General features: G+C 37.4%; 1 protein-coding gene and 1 long non-coding RNA gene across 2 annotated transcripts; one reads left to right on the top strand and one right to left on the bottom strand.

Annotated features, from left to right (window-relative positions):
• Positions 1–230: 230 nt before the first annotated feature.
• Positions 231–16,437, bottom strand: rab11bb (RAB11B, member RAS oncogene family, b). Its single transcript, XM_051700776.1, has 5 exons — positions 16,230–16,437; positions 14,711–14,906; positions 12,299–12,492; positions 5,304–5,384; positions 231–1,902 (listed from the first exon to the last, which is right to left on the bottom strand). Exons 1-5 carry the CDS (start codon positions 16,267–16,269, stop codon positions 1,757–1,759), a joined length of 657 nt encoding a protein of 218 aa, XP_051556736.1. The 5' UTR covers positions 16,270–16,437; the 3' UTR covers positions 231–1,756.
• Positions 16,438–18,676: 2,239 nt separating this feature from the next.
• On the top strand, positions 18,677–19,627 carry LOC127442834 (uncharacterized). Its single transcript, XR_007897525.1, has 3 exons — positions 18,677–18,754; positions 19,315–19,378; positions 19,482–19,627. It is a non-coding gene; the product is annotated as an uncharacterized LOC127442834 (long non-coding RNA).
• Positions 19,628–20,388: the final 761 nt, after the last annotated feature.

The raw sequence follows: 20,388 nt of genomic DNA, 5'->3' as shown, positions 1-20,388 counted from the left end.
CGAAGCATAACTGATGCATTATGTTAGTATTCACAATTTAAGCATTGGTTTTATTTGTAGTTTGAAAATTTCCAAAATTACAAATACGTTTTTGTGCATGTGCATGTGTGCGTGTGTGTGTGTGTGTGTGTGTGTGTTTACAGCTAACGTCCAGAACAGCATTAAGAAGCTTCAAAGACATTAAGGTGTGTATGACAATAATGGATCTAAACATACAATAATAAAAAAAGTATCCACATTTTTTTGAAAAGAACTATGCATATAAAAAATAAATAGCTGTTTCTGGTGAGATGAGCTCTGCATATGATTCTAATAACAAAACATGATGGCTTCTGCTATTTAGCTGTTTGTTATATCTGTTAGTCTTATGCAATTGTTCCACATAAGTGTATTCGTTATTTTATATACCTCTACAATCCAGCCATGAAACAATAATGAAAACAATATGTGTTTGGAGGGGGGCAGGTATTCCTGTCTATTTTATATGACATCACTTTTACCCCCCATAGCGTTCTATGCAAAAAAGAATGAAATAAGTAATGCAGTATATGAGACTCAACACTGCACTAGCAGCTTTATCACATTTAAGTGCTCAGAACAAGTATTGTCTGCATTGTAACTTGATTTGATTACTTTTGCTCAAGGAAGATGTTAAAAAATATTTTCACCGTCTTATTTCACCTCAAAATTAACAGCAAAAGTAAGAGGATAAATATTGCATAAGGAAAATGAAGCAGATTTTTTGTGGCATTTATATTTTTTGAATTTTCAGGACAATTAAGCACATTTCACCCTAAATTCTGAATACCATAATGCAAATAATCTCATTATTATTATTATAATTATAATGCGTTCTCAAAGATAATTCAAAGATTTAGTATTGAAATGGTATCATGTCCCAAAAATAGTGGTATGCCATGGATCTTTTTTGTTAGGTTTTTTTTTTTTCATACAGAATAATCAAGACATAGAGTTATTTTCCTCATTTACAAACAGTTGCATATTTTATTAAAGTCTGAAATAAAAAAAATAAAAAAATCAAATAAAAAATCAAACATGAGTAATCTATTAGTCATAAAATATTTAAAAATTCATATAATATTCCCAAAGGTGATTATCATTAAATTCTTATAAAAAAATGCTACCATTATGTATGAAAACATATGCATTTAAATAATATACAGTATTATTTGTTGCATTGCAGTAATAGGAATTTGTTGGGAAAATGTGCTTAATTGTCATGAAAATAATGTCACAATGCAAACAGTTGCGATGGTCCTAAAAATAGGCCTTATTTTCTTTAAGCCAAATATATTTTCTTATTTAATTTTTTTTAATGTTTGGGTGAAATATGTAAATATCATGTACTATTGATTACACCACTTTGCTTTATTGTTCAAGGATGAAAATTAGCATTTTGAAACATTAAAATGCAATAACAGAGAATATCTAGGTTCAAAATGCTTTTGAATCTTTTTGTCCATGTTCCTCTGTGATGGTGAGATATTTTCGTCCGTCGACACTGTTAAAACTGAGGCTTACTGTATGTTTAAACCACTCTCGAATCCAATAAACCATAGCGCAGCCCCATACTGTAAAATTTTACTTCATATGTGTGAATGTGAGTTGACAAGCTATCAAAAAGAAAATATATTACACAAATAAAACTGAGAATATTAGCGGCACAACATGAAGAGGGCATCAGAGATGAGTGACAGGTGGGGGGGTGGGGGTCTGTGACAGCTGGTTGTCACGGTTACAGGTTTTGGCAGCATTGTAGTTTGTTCCCTTTCTGCCCGTCTGTGGTGGGTGGTACACTGATGTCGACCACGTTGTTTCCCGGCGATTCGTCGTGGGCTGACCGGTCAGCAATCTGCTTCTGTGATACGATGCGATAAATTTCTACAAAAAGTGCAAAGAGAGAAAGTTTGAGCTCATTTGGAAGAGTATAAATATTCTTGTCAGTTTAAAGTGGCTAAAACAAATCTCTCTGGGTCTAAAATGTGATTGGATGAGCCACGTTTGAAGTATGATGGGGCTGTTATAGTTTTGATTTTATGGTTACAGTGGCAAGAAAAAGTTTGTAAAACTTTTAGAATTAGCTGGTTTTCTGCATTAATTGCTCATATAATGTGATCTCATCTTCATTAAAGTCACAAGTATAGACAAACACAATGTGCTTAAGCTAACAACACACACACAGTTATAATCTTTCATGTCTTTATTGAACACATCCCATTAAACATTCACAGTGCTGTGGAAAAAGTAAGTGAACCCCTAGGCTAATGATGACAACAAAAGCTAATTAGAGTCAGGAGTTGGCAAACCTGGCACCCAGTTAATGAAACGAGATTGGAGGTGTGGGTTAGAGCTACTTTGACTTATAAAATGCACTCAAACATTTTGAGTTTACTATTCACAAGAAGCGCTTGCTGACGTGGACCATGCTTTGCAAAAAAGATCTCAGAAGACCTACGATCAAGAATTGTTGCTTTGCATAAAGCTGGAAAGGGTTTCAAAGTTATCTCGAAGAGATTAGATATTCATCCGTCCACAGTTAGACAAACTGTCTATAAATGGAGACGATTTAGTACTATAGGTACTCTCACTAGAAGTGGCCGTCCAGCAATGATGACTCAATGGGCACACCGCAGAATGCTTAATGAGGTAAAAAAAGAACCCAAGAGTGACAGCTAAAGACTTGAAGGAATAATTGGAACTGATTAACATCTCTGTTCATGAGTCTATTATACGGAAAACATTCAACAGACATGATGTCCATGGAAGGACACCACGAAGGAAGCCGCTGCTTTCATACAAAAACATTGCTGCACACCTGAAGTTTGCCAAAGACCATTTTGACACTCCACAACGCTACTGGGAAAATGTTTTGTGGACTGATAAAACTAAGGTTGAATTCTTTGGGAAGAACACGCAGCACTACATAAGGCATAAACAGGCCACTGCATACCAACATGAAAACATCATCCCAACGGTGCAGTACGGTGGAGGGAGCATCATGATTTGGGGCTGCTTTGCTTCTTCGGGGCCTGGACCGCTTGTCATCATCGAGGGAAAAATGAATTCCCAAATTTATCAAGATATCCTACAGGATAATGTCAGGGTGTCTGTGCACCAGCTGAAGCTCAGTAGAAGTTGGGTGATGCAGCAGGACAATGACCCTAAACATCACAGTAAATCCACTACAGAATGATATGAGAAAAAGATCCATCTTTTGGAGTGTCCCAGTCAGAGCCCAGACCTTAACCCAATAGAGATGCTGTGGAATGACCTCAAGAGAGCCGTTCACACCAGACATCATAAGAATATGACTGAGCTGAAGCAGTTCTGTAAGGAAGAATGGTGTATAGGTCTAACCTGCAGCTACCGGAAACACTTGGTTGAGGTTATTGCTGCTAAAGAAGGATCGACCAGTTATAAAATCCAAGGGTTCACTTACTTTTTCCACAGCACTGTGAATGTTTAATGGGATGTGTTGAATAAAGACATGAAAGATTATAATTGTTTGTGTGTCATTAGCTTAAGCACATTGTGTTTGTCCATACTTGTGACTTTGATGAAGATGAGATCACATTATATGACCAATTAATGCAGAAAACCAGCTAATTCTAAAGGGTTCACATACTTTTTCTTGTCACTGTATAGTTAAATTGTAATTACATTTTCATTATTTTTGGAGCCTTAAAATTTTTTGTTTAGTTTCAGTTTTTCCAAATATGCAAGTTTTTTTTCTATTTACAAAAAAAAATTTAATTGTAGTTTTTATTAATAGTAATAACACTTATATACGTATATATACACACCTGTAACCACACATTAATTAAATTCACATTAATGTGACAAGTTGCTACTAACTAAACTATTTGTATCATGATTTATTATTTAGAATAAATGTAATTATTTATTAAACATTAGTGTGTTTTATCATAATGTTGTTCCTGGCTTTTTATAAAAGCAACACGCCACTTGAAACTGTGCATTATAGTGATTTTACCACAGGTGTTTTCAGGCAATACACAATATAGCGGAAAGTTTAATAGCTACATTTATTATACATAATAATCAGAATAAACATTTCTTCCTAATATATAGAAGACACTGAAATTATCCATTTGATAGTATTGTGTAGTAACAGACTACATGTAATCTGGATTACATAGATTACAGATATGAAGAATTTATAATTAGATTACCATTTTAAATGTGCATAATCAGATTAGTTACTTTTATGGATTACATTACCTATCAGGGGGTTGCTGAAAAAATTGCTGTTCGACTTCATGTTTACTAATGTTTAATGAAAGGAGTGTAAATTGATTGTTATTAACTTAAAATTAATGATTTTCATCAAAACATCCATTAAGTAATCTAAAAGTAATCAGATAAGAATACCTAAAAAGTGTAATCAAAAGATTACAATTCATTACCAGATTATATTTCAGAAGTAATCTACCTAACACTGCCGTTTGATGAAAAAAAAAAGCCTCTTAACCTCGTGCGACTCCACGTCCTCATGTGTGGACGTTGAATTTTGGCTTCGCTAGTGCAGACAGACAGCACACTGGAGGTTAAGTCATTCACTAAATAGGGAGCAAGGGAGCATCCTATAGCTCTCTATGCAGTTAAGTGCATTCACTCCTAAAATCTGATCAAAAGTTCAGTTTCAGGCTGCAGATGATGTTTGGATCACTCAACATGTTTGACAGACATGTGACAATGATAATCAGTACATAGATTCAGAATTTATAATGTATCATATTTATTTTAACATGGTTGGCAGTGATTGGATGATGCTGGACATTACTTTAAATCAGAATTAATTGCTAATATGCTAATTTCTGATGTAATGTCTGTAACGTCTCAAAACACGAATAACCAACACTCCTGGAAACATCAGAAACTATTTGATGAAAAAAAATTTGACTTTCTATATCTTGGTATTATTTAAAATTTCACAGCGTAGTCTCGCTGTCCACATATGTAGACATTAATGTTTAGGAAAACTATTTGGTCTAGAAAAAAACAAAATGTTATTTTTTGTTGCTTGTTTATTAGATGCTACTAGATACAAATAAAAAAGGGAAATGGAAAATGCACACAGCAGTCACGCTCGGGTCTCAGGAGGTTAAGGCCATGTGGTTCAGTGATTTTACAATATTTATGGGGGTTTGAGGGTCTCACATGGGCTTCACATTTGGCAACTCCCCAAAAATGTTGTAAAATCACTGTCACATGTCATGTGTACTGGAGATGGGGTTAATTTGTGTAGAGTCACTGCGTACCTGTTAGAATATTCTTGAACGCCTCCTCCACGTTGGTTGAATCCAGAGCGGACGTCTCAATAAATGAAAGATTATTTTTCTCTAGAAACAAGCAAAGGAGAGTTTAATGTCATCCGCTCTTCAAATATCCCCATGAGAATATTCAGTAACCTACATGCTGTCTGTACACCAGCGTGTGTTTTTGCAGAAATCAGGTTTCATTATAAGTGTAATCGACCTGACAATGAAAACTCAATGCACTGATTTTGTATGTAATAAGCAATTATAAATGTAATGTAACCTGCAGTGCATGCTAGAGCTGTGCGCTACTAGTTCTAAATAATAAATAATTAACAGTAATTTGAGAATAATTTATACATCCATTTCTAATGCAAAATACAATTATTGACCTATTTCAGTTGCAAAATAATTGTACTGAACCGAATCAGAACCAAATTTCAGATTTTATGACACATCCAGTGATGGTAGAAACAGATTACATGTAATCTGGATTATGTAATCAAATTACAAGAATAAAAGTACTTGTAATTAGATTGCATTACATTTTAAAATACTCATAATCAGATTACAGTTACTTTTGTACTATTTACGTCTCTAACTGAGACAAAGTTTTTGAGCCAATTCGATTTTGAATGCAACTTATTTAAAAAATTAAGATAATTTGGTCGCATTTTACAATAAAGTTGTATTTTTTAACATTAGTAAATCCATTAGGTATCATGAAAAAACAATGACAGCATTAATGAATCTCAGTTAATGTTAATATATCAAAATACTGTTTGTTCATGTTCATATTGCATTAACTAATGCTAATATCTTGAAATTTTCATTTTTAAAATGTATTAGTGTATGTAGAAATAAACACTACCAGAATTAATAAATGTTGCAAATGCATTGTTCACTGATCGCTGTTTGTGTTAACTCTTGCGTTAACTAATGTTAACAAATATAACCTTATTGTAAACTGTTACCGATCATTTAAAAAACAGAGTGTCTATTTACACTAAGTGCAAATAGCCCATCTTGTTGGCAGAGGCTATTTACAATAACTCCGCCCATCACTGCTCAGACCAAACTCAAGATAGCCACGAATGATTAATTTGGGGTCAACTGCTGATCAGATGAAGGTGGGCATATTTGAATTTTTGCGATGGGGCAGAGACATTAAACTGATTAACGGGTTAGACATTTAGTGGATTAAGAGATTGGATAACTAAGTGACTATTTGCGCTCCAATAGTCTGGTGGAAATACATGATTTTATGACAAACTGCACCCCCATGTGCAGCTGTAATAGCCCATGGTGTAATGATGGAATGTGTGTGTGTTGTCATGCTGGAGATCTGGGTTCAAATCCCACCCCATGACATACTTTTTCCCATGTCTCTTCTCTTTCCTATACCACTACTTATAATAATAAATAAAAGAGATTCCTCGCAGTGATTTGGCCACAGTGAAGGTCGTGGAGTTAAGAGAAAGATTTGGTCTGGATAAAATTAACCATGGTTTTACTGTAGTAATACTGTAGTAACTATGTGTTTTGGTGGAAACTATATAGTTCTGATGTACTAACCATGGTGATACTATTGTTACTGTAGTAAAACCATGGTTAATTTTTGTAAAGTAGGGTTAGGGGTTGGTGTAGGGTGTCTGTGAGACTCCAAATAAACACAATAAAAATGCTGCAGTGATGCCACTATACTGTATGTTAGTATTTAAACAGGGGTGTAAGAGTATCACTAGAGTGCAAATAGTATCTAACACTGTTTGCACTTAGTGCAAAGAAGATGCTTTTTGTTGCTTTTTACACTTAGTGCAAATAGCCTCTGCCTTTAAAAAATAAATGTCTTTATTTAAAACTGTCTAAATTTGGTCAGGGAGGACAAGGAGCAGGTCACCCTCGTGGCCCCTCGCAACAGCCCTTCCCTGGCGAATTCCCCTGTGGAAGGACCTTCTTTCTCAGGGACGGGGCACCATCTGGCACCCGTGCCCAGACCTCTGGAACCTCCACGTCTGGCCCTTGAACGGGACGCGGAAGACCTAAGTGGCCTACCACCAGCAGTGGTAGACACGATCACTCAGGCCAGAGCTCCCTCCACAAGGCAGCTTTATACCCTGAAGTGGCGTCGGTTTGCGAATTGGTGTTCTTCCTGAGCTGAAGACCCTTGAAGGTGTATGTGGCTGACATAGCGGCACACCACGATACAGTGGATGGTAAGTCCTTAGGGAAGCATGACCTGATTAACAGGTTCCTGAGAGGTGCCCGGAGGCTGAATCCTCCTAGGCCATGCCTGTTCCCCTCATGGGATCTCTCCGTGGTCCTCCTGGGCCTTCACAGAGCCCCCTTTGAGCCGCTAGAGTCAGTCGAGCTGAAAGCCCTCTCCTTGAAGACGGCCCTCCTGATTGCGCTCACCTCCATCAAGAGGGTTGGGGACCTGCAAGCATTCTCTGTCAGCGATACCTGTCTGGAGTTCGGTCCGGGTGACTCTCACGTAATCCTGTGACCCCGGCCCGGCTATGTTCCCAAGGTTCCCACAACCCCCTTCAGGGATCAGGTGGTGAACCTGCAAGCGCTGCCCCAAGAGGAGGCAGACCCAGCCTGTCGTTGCTGTGTCCGGTGCATAATTTGCACATCTACTTGGATCGCACGCAGAGCTTTAGACGCTCTGTGCAGATCTTTGTCTGCTTTGGCGGACAGAGGAAAGGGAACGCTGTCTCCAAACAGAGGCTTGCCCACTGGATCGTGGATGCCATCGCAATGGCATACCAGGCCCAGGCCATGCCCGCCTCTTCGGGAATATGAGCACACTCCACAAGGTGTCTGGCATCCTCGTGGGCACTGGCCCATGGCACCTCTCTAGCAGACATCTGCAGGGCGACACCCAATACCTTCACAAGATTTTACAGTCTCCGGGTTGAGCCGGTTTCATCCCATGTTCAATCAGGTACGAACAGGTAAGTTCGGGAATACAGACAGCTGGCCGGGTGTATCGCTTGTGTATAGCACCTTTCCCCTTCAAAGAGGCAAAGATGTGTGCTTCTTTTCCCATGTGAGTTCACAAACCCGTGAACCTTGGATGTCCTTCCTCCCTAGCCCTGTGGCTCCCGAATTTAGCGGAGGAATTCACTGAGGTAGGTGCTCCACAGGTGCCAGTTACTCCGGTAACCCCCTGTGATGTATTTTCCACAGTACGGTCTCCCTGTTGGCAGACCTGCGTCTCCCTTCGACAGAGCCCTCTCTGTCCCAGTCACCATGTTTGTAGAGCTCCTCCCCTTTCAGGCAGGACCTACCACCGCGCCTCTTCCATGTGCGGCTGTTAGCCCACATGACATGCTTGCCACATCTTGCCTCCCCTCCGGGCAGGATGTGGTCTCCACGGGGTCTTTTCACCCTGAAAGAATAGGACAGGAATAGAACACCTTCCCCAGCGCATATATTGAGCATTAAAATGGCCCCAGCCGAATAACTGAATACTCTGTGGAAAGAAAACATAGAGAGAAAAGGCCGCGGCTGGCCTGCTTCCATACTAGATATGTCTCTTCCCCCCCAGGGATGTGGGGAACTATACAACGTTTTTTGGGGCATTGGGGGAGGCTACGTGCAGACCGGTGCACCTGCTACTATGCACGCAGCAGCTTGCTTGCACCAGCACCGGCAGTCCACGTAACACGGTTCAGCTAGTTGTGGCATTTCGTATAGGGACCCTTAGTGTCACTACATCGACACAACGTTGAGTGAGTGACAGAAGGGGAACATCTCGGTTACTGTCGTAACCTCCGTTCCTTGATGGAGGGAACGAGACATTGTGTCCCCCTGCCACGACACTGTACTACCCGCTGAAATGGCCGAGACCCTGTCTTGGCTCCTCAGCACAAAATCTGAATGAGTGGTTGCGAGCCAGCTCCTTTATACCCATATGTCCGGGGGAGTGGCATGCAAATTCCACTCGCCAATTCTCATTGGCCTTTTCTCAAAGATCTGAGGTGTTCGGGGCTCTCAAGAGCTACCCCTAGTGTCACTACATCGACACAACGTCTTGTTCCAGGAGCATCTGAAAGTGTTTCAGTTGAACCACTGTTCTCTGCTTGAACGACTTCATGCAGTTCAGCACCGACCACACGCGCTCGCTCGTGAAGCGCGCTATCATCGAGACTGAGTCTAACTCCATGCCGAGAAAAGAGATGCTCTGAGCTTGCTCTTTTCCCAGTTGACCCGAAACCTCATCTCGACCAGATTCAGCCACAGGTGTTATTCCTGGACCACGAGGGTGGACATCGCCTGCCCGAGTGCTCGCGCTGTGACCTTCGTCGCCCGGAGGGCGAGATCAGTTGCCAAGCGCAGCTCCTGCATCACATCGAGATCAGGACTACCCACGTGCAGTTCCTTTAGTACCTTGGCCTGGTGTACTTGCAGGAGGGCCATGGCATGCAGGGCAGAGGCGGCCTGACCTGCCCAGACACGTGAGGCAGCGCCCGTGGCCGTCGGAAGCAGAGAGATAGCAACCGCATCCAGGAATCACACAAAGACGGAAAGGCATCTTTATAAAGATGTTCAACGTCAGTGTGTGTGCTCTAATAGAGAAAATATACTCTTTAGCAGGAATATACACTCTTTTAGCGCTGTCGAAGTGCCCAGGGGCGAAATCTGCACTCGTCATGCAGAAGGATAGAAAGCCTTTGGAAATGCGGCATATATCCAACAGCATACGATTCTTAAGAGGTGAATGGAACAGCAGTAGTATTCAGCTCGCTGATAGTACAACCGCTCGGCTCCAAAGAAAAAATCTGAATGAGTGATTGCGAGCCAGCTCCTTTTATACCCGTATGTCCGGGGGAGTGGCATGCAATTTCCACTCGCCAATCCTCATTGGCCTTTTCTCAAAGATCTGAGGTGTTCTGGACTCTCAAGAGCGACCCCTAGTGTCACTACATCGACACAACGTCGAGTGAGTGACAGAAGGGGAACTGAACAAGTACTCTGAAATTTGCAAACAAATCAGAAGTGTTCCATTTTGATCATTTATTAAACATTTTGCACTGTAAAAATATTGTAATCATTGAAACATCAAACTTATTAAATAGCCATGTGTCATATGTTGTTGGAAAGCTCTCAAAGAGTAGAATACAACCACCCTATTTGTTTTACTCACAGACAAAAATCCAGCGAGTAATAGCTAAGTATATGTCTTTGACAATTATGTTTGTGTTGCTTATATGCCGTGTTTATGCTTATAACGAAAAATAAACTAAACATAAATATCACATACCATTACTTAGGCAGTGGGTCCCAAACTTTTTAGAGTGGTGTACCCCTTCAAACATTCAACATCCTTTCATGTACCCCCTCTCTAACGCATAGATAACATTCACACAAGGTATTTTGAAAATATGTATATTTAACACAATTATCTTTGTAAAACAACTCCCTTATATAAAACATGTTATATTTGTACATGTTTTGACTTGACTTGATATTAATCATATACATACTGAATAAATGGCTTACCGATTGAAATGAGTATGCTAGATATGATATAACTGCATAACTTGAAAATTCCCCCCTCATCGCCTCGCGGTATGCAAGAATAGCGTTCAGTGCTGTTCCTGGAATTGTGCATCATTGCTGGTACGGCATTGCTGGCCGACTTCGAGCATTGCGGGAAAGTCTCTGTGCAATTGCGCGGTCAGCTCAAGGAGCTTTTTAAGTCACATTTGACACTGTTAGCAAGGTTGAGCTCATTTTCTGTAAAAAAACATCATGCAGCACTGTAAAAACAGGTCTCTAGTGTGCGAGCAAATGTGAGTGAAAATTACTGCGTTTGAATGTGGAAAATTATTTGGCCTCACCGGATGTCTGACACCTGTCATCAAACCTTATGAACTATCCCATCAGAATCAAGTATCAATCTTACTTTCTATCACTAAGCTACGTCACCTAGCAGTATGCTGAGTTGGCGAAAAAATATACTTGTGTGACGCACGACACATGAGTAGATGCATTTTTTTAACTGCAAAAGATAGGGTTATTTCATTGCATATTTATCTGACCTTTATGGCACAACCATTTTGGTGTTTCTACACTAAAGGGCACACAAAATTATTTTTGCCAGTGAGAAATACATTAACCGGGTTTGAATGTTATTTTAGACTGTGATGACCTTAAAATCTCAGAATTTTATTCCATCCATTGTCACCTCACGTACCCCCAGGGGTACGCATACCCCAGTTTGGGAAACACTGACTTAGAAGAGGCAATTATCTTTCAAACAAGCTAACACACAAGGTAATCGGATGCATAGATCATTAGATAATCCACATGAAGCACAATGTTACATATGGCCACAAGGAGATGGCGCCAAGTACATGACACAGACTCAATGATGACTCAAATGGCACAGAATGAAACTCAAATTATTTTTGTAATGCTATGACATTTCACAAAAGTTTTCTCAGATACAGTTGACATGATTTGGAACAAACAGTTTTTGGGGCCACCTTATTTACACCCAGAGATATATAATGTCAAATAAGAAAAAAAGTACATTTTTGGCTCAATTTTGTTGTTGCTTTTCAGCAGTTTCTTAGGTTGAGAGTCTCAGAATGTATCAATCTATATCATTCAAAAATGTGAAAAGTTTTCTTTGCAGTGTTACCAAACACTTGACCCTTCTTGTTTCTTTTTTGTTTTTTTGTTTTTTTAGTTATAAGCCTTTAATTTTGGGTATATCACTGAAACAAAAAATCTTTAAAAACACATTCAGAGCTTAAAGGGTTCAAGTAAATCTGATCACTTTAAAGGAAAATGATTATGTTGTTTTAATGTCTGCAATTCAAAGAAAGAAACACATTGGAATTACTTTTTAGTTTTGGGAACTTTAAACCCCTATAATACGGTCTACATGATACATTTTGCTCACTGTAACGTTATGTAACCTTATTAAAAGGTTCAAATAAACAAACTAATGCATTCCCCTGCATCTCCAGAGCACTTTGTACCTGCAAAGGCACGTGCCTCATCGGTGGGCACTGCCCTCAGGTGCCGCAGGTCGCTTTTATTCCCCACCAGCATGATGACGATGTTATTGTCGGCATGATCTCGGAGCTCCTTCAACCAGCGTTCCACGTTCTCATAGGTCAGATGTTTGGCGATGTCATACACCAGTAGCGCGCCCACAGCGCCACGGTAATACCTGCACAGGTAACACAAACACACCAGTGTGAACTTCCGAATAAACAACGCTTTCTCAAATATTACATTGTTTATTTGTATATTTTACACCTGTAATGTACTTAGGACATGATACACGCAGTAACCTTCCCTCAGAAAGAATTACCATAGTAAAAACAATGATCATCATTACTGTAAAATCATAATAGGTTAATATGTGATCTTCAAACAGAGTTAAAAGCTCAGAATCTTTCTGTCATTTAGTTTCATTTCCTTTTTTTATGAGTGGTGGCTCATAATAAGTTACCACAAAATGTTATATGACAACAGTTTCTGTAGTAACTATGGTATTTTGAAATAAATTGTGGTTACCATTGTTCATTTTTGTAAGGAAATGCTATGCCAATGTGTATCATCGCCTACATAATATTACAGCCAACAGATGCAGAATGTACAAAAAAATATTTTTATAGTTTAACTATTTTAAATTTCTATTTATTTTAAAATATTATTTATATAACAGATTATTTAATGATATAATATAAAAATAATAATACAAATTTTATTTAAATATTATTTATTTTTATAATTACTTATTATATTTGCTATTAAATAAAATATTACATTTTTTAGTTTTAATTATTTTAATGGTTTAATGGCTAATTTTAATAATTTTAAAAATGTTAATGATTGAAACCCAATGAATATTACACCAAAGAAATAAATACACCAAATCTAATTATTTTTTTCAAGGGTAAAGAAACAAATCCTGTTAAATCACTCACAAATGCATATAAATTCCCTTTTGTACATTCTGATACTTAATTTGTGGCTAATCAAGTATTTTTAAACTAAGTTAAATGCAATTTTATAACAAGATACATCTAATTGAATTGAGTAATCTTTAACCCTTTAAGCTCTGAAGGTGTTTTAGATAATCCACATGAAGCACAATGTTACATATGGCCACCAGGAGATGGTGCCAAGTACTCAATGATGACTCAAATGGCACAGAATGAAACTCACAAATTATTTTTGTATTGCTATAACTTTTGATTCTTTGTATGTTTCAGTGGCATACTTGAAATTAAAGGCTTAAAACTAAAACAAACAAACAAACAAACAAAACAAAAACAAGGAGTGTCAAGTGTTTGGTATCATTGTAAATAATTTTTTAATGACATAGATTATGATACATTCTGAGACTCTCAGCCTAAGAAACTGCTAAAAAACATTTTTAGCCAAAAATGTACTTTTTTACTTATTTTTCTGATTTTACATTATATATCTCTGTGTAAATAAGGTTGCTCCGAAAAACTGCTTTTGTTTTGTTCCCAATCATGTCAACTGTATCCGACAAAGCAATCAAAAGTTATAGCATTACAAAAATAATTTATTGTAGTGTCCAAAAACGTCTCCAAACAAATAAAACATAATAATTGTACATAAGAACTAATGAAAAGCATTTCCATCATCACAAAAGCATCATTGAAGCATCATTGAAAGCATCATCACGTGGGTAAGCCTACGTCGTTACCAAAGCAACCCATGCAGATAGGTTGGTTATGTCTGAACGCGCAAATCTGATTTGATCACTTGCAATTAATAGTGCAGACAGTCTGCCTGAAAAGATCTGATTTGAGAAAAAATCCGATTTGCCTGCAGTCTGAACATAGCCATAAAATCATGTTAATAAATCTACATTTTTGCTAAATGATTTTTACGTGGCTCATTATACATATCGTGCTAGTTTCCTGGTGAAATGAACACTAGAGGCGCTACATCAACAATGACTTTTATTTACTTTTTACACAAATCACGAGTAAAACAGCAGATTATCAGTTCATAAACACTACTTTTCACTCTCTTCTGACATTTGAACACTTTTACTATAGAGCATGACTCATTTTAACATTTTCATTACATAATCAACTACATTCATAAGCTTGTTCAAGTGTGATCAAATTGCGCGGTAGCTCAACTGATAGAGCGTTGCACTTGTGATGTAAAGGAGCGGGGTACGTGTCCTGAAGAGCACGCGAGTCGACACATGAGCCGAAAGTGTCATAGAAGCACCACAAAATGACGTGGTTGTGTTTTTCATCTCACATTTGCTTTTTTTGACACTATCGATTAGGTTTAGGTTTAAGGTTTAGGGTAGGGAGGTCGGTTTTGATGATTTAAACTCAATAGATCATTAACCTTAAAACCACAGTGCTGTTTAGGGGTTGTGTACTCACGCAGACGTGATGGCCCTGTATCGCTCCTGTCCCGCCGTGTCCCAGATCTGTGCTTTTATCGTCTTGCCATCCACCTGGATGCTGCGTGTGGCAAACTCCACACCTATCGTGCTTTTGCTCTCCAGGTTAAACTCGTTCCTTGTAAAGCGCGACAGAAGGTTACTCTTTCCGACACCTGAATCTCCAATCAGAACAACTGAGAACAAAGCCAAAACATCAGACACACACCATTTAAACACCAACATAAGACTAATTTTCTTCTGTAGTACACAAAAGGGGATGTTTTTATCTATACAATGAAAGTGGTTGGTGATTAAAGCTCCAAGCTCCAACAATGAAAGTATCATAGAAGTAGTCCATATGACTTGTGCGCTATATTGCATGTCTTCTGAAGCCATGTAATAGGTCTGTGTGAATAATGAACTGGAGTTTTAAGTCATTATTCACTGAAAATCTTTTGTCATATTTGCTACTTTTATTATGCTTTTTGAAGCGCAATGTTCAGCCCCAATCACTATCCAATGCAATCGTATGGAAAAGAGTTGCCTGGACATTCTGCTAAACATCTACTTTAGTGTTTGGAATGACATGAGGGTGAGTAAATGATGACAGAACTTTCATTTTTTGGTTGAACTATCCCTTTAAAGCTGTAAATACATGAACACAGCTTTTCATTTGCCTGTATTTTCTTAAGCTCAGGCTGAAGTGAGTTGTCATGTGGGGGGTTTGTGTCTGTAAAGCCGAACTTTGCCCCCACATTATGCTGAGATTGTAAAAATTGAATCTAATGTGACAGTTTCACCACGTGAGACTTTGATCGGGCTGTGACGTCATACATCAACGCAAAGTAACAGTAAACTGCAACAATGTCACAAATCGCAGCAGTTGACAGAAGAGAACATTAGAATGTGGGCCTATATCTGGACTAAACAAACATATTAAATGTATTATATTATCAAGCATTTATAATATAACATTCAACTATGCGCGATCTTACAAATGTGTTTCTTTAAAATAATTTATGTTAAACACAATGCATATAATTAGAATGCATGATTAGATTGCAATGCAAAACAAACCAACAGCCAATGCTTACAGCAAACATATTTTTTTTATTTTTTATTTATTTTTTTTTTTTTGTCTTTAATCAATATAAACAATAAAAGAAGACAAGATAGCATCATTTTTGAGGGTCATTTTTTGGGTCATTTTTAATGCATATTAAAGTTCCTAGCATTAAAGGCCTGATATCATTCCCACAGCCGGTGTGGAGGCATTCGGCCTCTCAGAAACAGATGTTTTATTTATCGATTGATATCTATTGATACCACTGCGGGCGTTGCTATGTTGCTGTGACATCTATTATGTGGCTATTATTTCAAACAGGACATGGCTTTGATTATATGTGCCATTGCATGAGACATGTTCATGATACAATCGGCTTTAAAATGCATAGGTTTAGAACAATGGATGGGTTATGATTTTGCCCCTCTATATGGGGTATTAATGCAGAATTTACCTTTGAACAAGAAATCGTATTCATCGTCCCTGTTGCCCATTGTAGAGAAGCCCGCTGAGACCTTCAGTCCGCCCAGAGGAAGGTAAAGTAGTAAATGTTGTTTTAATGGCTCAATGCAAGTATTAAAGAATAAAGTGAATAGTGAAGACACACAATGCGCTGTCAGACCGCAGGAAGAGCTCGCGTTGCTCGGTTCTGCATTAGGGGAGGAGTCCCGCTGTTCATTTCCATTCCACACAGCAGGGGGCGCTAAAAACACTTCTGAAAATATACTGCATGCATTCTTATCATTGCAGGATATTATGTAGGGGTTTATTTTTAATTCTATAGGGAACCCGTGGTTAGTTGTTTACTTCAGTGAATTTTAGGGCAGGTTTATATTTGCAAAGTCATAAGGTTGTTCAAGGTCATAAATGAGAAATCTTTAAAAAAAAAAAAAAAAAAAAAAAAACTCATTTAAAACACACGTGTCTAGTTTGTGTCCATGTTGGTTTCATACATGTTTGAAAAACATGTCACGTGGTGTAACCCAGGGGTTTTCAAACTTTTTGGCATCAAGTACCCCAAATATGACGATTGCCTTGCGAAGGACCCCCTTCCTAAAATATAAAGCCTGCTCTAAATTTTAATGTATAAAGTCCCAATTATATTATGTGAAAACAAAAAAATATATAAATGATCATATAAACACAGCATGTTTTTAAAATTAAATAATTGGCTTTTATATTGTTGTTGCACTAAAGACAAAAAAAAAACAAAAAAACTAGTAAAATATTAACACATCTGAAAAAATATTTACTTTGTATTAAGCTGACAGAGTATCTTTTTTCTACACAATATCACAGTAATGTTTGATGTAAAAACCTGATGTAAAACATGTATTTTTAATATTTTTATATTTTTATATTATTACTGTTAAAAACTGTGGCTCAATAGGAGAATCATAATTAACTTCATGATTTTCGACCGGTCTTCAGAAAGCAAAATGAAACAGTAATTTTGTCAAATGTTGACCTTTTTTACTCTTTAAAAAAAATAAAAGTAAAAGAAAAGTGAACTCTTTTTCTCTGAAATTTTTCACAGACCCCCTAGCACCCCCTTGAGGCCCCCTGTAGGTCTCCAGACCCCAGTTTGAAAACCCCCGGTGTAACCACCAAGAAGTAAAAGGTATTAAAATACTTTATGTTCACCTTGAGCACACGTGAGTGTATATAAACATATTTTTCATATTTTTCAAGCTAAAAAAAATATCTATAATTTTTCTTAGGGTTATTCCATTTGACCAGAACAAAATGTGTCTTTTCACAAAAATGTCAAAATATACATATGAATAAATAAATAAATAAATAAATTCACACAGGCATGAGGGTCTCTGTTTTTATTTATTTATTTATTTATTTAAATCTTTTTTAAGAAATAATAATAAAAGATAATTCCAAATTACTTATGCCAATACTTTTTTAAGAATAAAATAAAAAAGGGGGCCTGGGTATCTCAGCGAGTATTGACGCTGACTACCACACCTGGAGTCGCGAGTTCGAATCCAGGGCGTGCTGAGTGGCTCCAGCCAGGTCTCCTAAACAACCAAATTGGCCCGGTTGCTAGGGAGGGTAGAGTCACATGGGGTAACCTCCTCGTGGTCGCGATTAGTGGTTCTCACTCTCAATGGGGTGTGTGGTAAGATGTGAGTGGATCGTGGAGAGTAGCATGAGCCTCCACATGCTGTGAGTCTCCGCGGTGTCATGCACAATGAGTCACGTGATAAGATGCACGGATTGACGGTCTCAGAAGTGGAGGCATCTGAGACTCGTCCTCCGCCACCAGGATTAAGTAACTGCGCCACCACGAGGACCTACTAAGTAGAGGGAATTGGGCATTCCAAATTGGGAGAAAAGGGAATAAAAAAAATAAATAAGAATCTAAGCTTTTGAGATTAATTTTTTAAAAACATTGAAAACAGTCGAAAACAGTTTCATCATACAGTAGTAGAGGTGAATTCGAGTAAATGTTTTGTGTGAACTGCATTTTGAATGTACTTTTGAATGACTTCAGACACACAAACAAATAAAAGTGTCCTGTTATTCACCCATAGACACAAACCTTAAAGTCTTGACAAGCTACTGAACATTTCCACTGTTACTGGCAAGAAAAAAGGACAGTAAGTAAACATGTTGACCATATATCAGGGCATATGATCATATATGATATATAGTATGGTCTAATGATATAACATGGCACTGAATTAAATCTATATTCATGGTATTTTTGTGATACTCCACGGCACTTAAATAAACCCTCAAGTACTGTTTGATTCCAGTGTCTCTGTTTAACGCAGCTGTCCGTCAGGTGTAGCTTTCTGGGACAATTTGTGACTCACTGAAAAAGCTAAGCAAAAACTTTTAGGAGGATGTCCGGAAAATCAGAGAGGAAACTGGAGGAAATACGTGAGCAAACCTTCCCTGACCTGACTGTTTCCTGTAGCAGACAGGAAATGAGGTCTAACTGCTGATTAAGCTTCCCAACAGGTGACTCCAGTTATAAAGAGAACAAATTCTACATTTCAAATTGTACTTTTACCCTACAGTATAGTCAAAAAATTGGAAATATAAGATTGCCAATGGAAAATCGATAACACTTTACTATAAAGTGGTGTTCGTTAACATTAGTTAACGCAGTAGTTAACTTAAAAATAATACTTTACAGCACTTATTAATCTTATGTTACTTTCTACATATACCTTTTTTACATTAAAAGTTGTATCGGATTACATTATTTAATGCAATATGAATGTTAAAACAATGAACGATAGATTAATAAATGCGGTCAAAAAATCATTGCTCATTGTTAGATCTAATGCATTAATTATTGTTAATGAATAAACCCTTATTGTAGAGTGTTATTGGAAAATCTCTTTTAAAATGGGTCCCATTCCTAATGGGATCAATACAAATATGTCCAAAATCAAGACCTTATGAATTCATTTGTGTTGTCAAAGTATCTGCATGCTTATTGCATCATATAAATGTGTATTCATGTTGTGCTGTTTGGTCAATGCTTGCATTAAATTGCACATTTTCTACTTTAGAGTGTGAAACTATATGAAGACATCAGCGGTTTTGAAGAAGACTCACTGTCAGAGAAATAAAGAGGTGAGTCGTACTCTTCCCATGGTAACATGCAAATGAAGGATAGATTTAGATTTTATCACATGACTCACATGCAAAACAGTGACCAAGAGTTTGTCTCTTACAGAACGAAAGAGCAAATGAACTGGAATGGTTGAAACTGCATTACTGGACAGTGTCTAAATGTATTTAAATGTGCCAGTCTCTGGAGGAGGGCTTTCCCTGCTGAGTCCTCAGCTAAACGAAACATCTCATGAAGTTGGCTTAATCACTGTGGGCTTTTTAAGCCATTATTCTTTGTAAATTTGCTTTGGAATGATTTGCATTGTGTTACAAATGAAGCTAAATTGAGTTTAAATGTTCATCTGCCCTTAATTTCCCTTTTCTTCTTGCTGGAGTTACAGTACATGCACGGCTGTATTTCTCCTGACTGACACTAGAGAGTGTAGTATGCATGCTTTGAAAGCTCAGGGACTGTAACATGGACTAAATTGTTCACTAGTGCAGCATTTTATTATTATTTTTTCCGCTGAAGGCCATTTATAATGTTAGTCTTAGAATTTATAAGGGTTCTTGCACCTTTACAGAGAGACATGAGTTCAGTATGGAAGCCCATTTCCACCACATAAAAAACTGTGCTTTGGTAAATCAAAATCATGAGTTAATATTTAGTATCTCATAATTTTGACTTTTTATTTCAGCGATGACATTTTATCTCATAATTATGACTTTGTATCTCAATTATGAGTTTTTATCTCAATTATAACTTTTTATCTCCTAATTATGACTTTGTATCTCAATTATGAGTTTTTATCTCAATTATGACTTTATTATCTCAATTATGACTTTTTTCATAATTTTGACTTTTTATCTCAATTATAACTTTTTATCTCATAATTATGACTTTTTATCTCAATTATGACTTTTTATCTCATAATTATGACTTTTTATCTCAATTATGACTTTTTATCTCATAATTATAACTTTTTATCTCATAATTATAACTTTTTATCTCAATTATAACTTTTTATCTC

Source organism: Myxocyprinus asiaticus, chromosome 6, assembly GCF_019703515.2.
Source record: "Myxocyprinus asiaticus isolate MX2 ecotype Aquarium Trade chromosome 6, UBuf_Myxa_2, whole genome shotgun sequence".
Taxonomy (NCBI): Eukaryota; Metazoa; Chordata; class Actinopteri; order Cypriniformes; family Catostomidae; genus Myxocyprinus; species Myxocyprinus asiaticus.
This window is presented reverse-complemented; position numbering and strand designations above follow the sequence as displayed.

Excerpts from the sequence above, each read along its gene's own strand:
- rab11bb (XM_051700776.1), bottom strand. The coding sequence starts at position 16,269 with ATGGGCAACAGGGACGATGAATACGATTTCTTGTTCAAAG. Across the intron at positions 14,907-16,229 it reads ATACGATTTCTTGTTCAAAG|TTGTTCTGATTGGAGATTCA; the intron begins GTAAATTCTGCA and ends CTTTGTTCTCAG. Across the intron at positions 5,385-12,298 it reads TGAGGCACGTGCCTTTGCAG|AGAAAAATAATCTTTCATTT; the intron begins GTACAAAGTGCT and ends GCTTGTTTCTAG.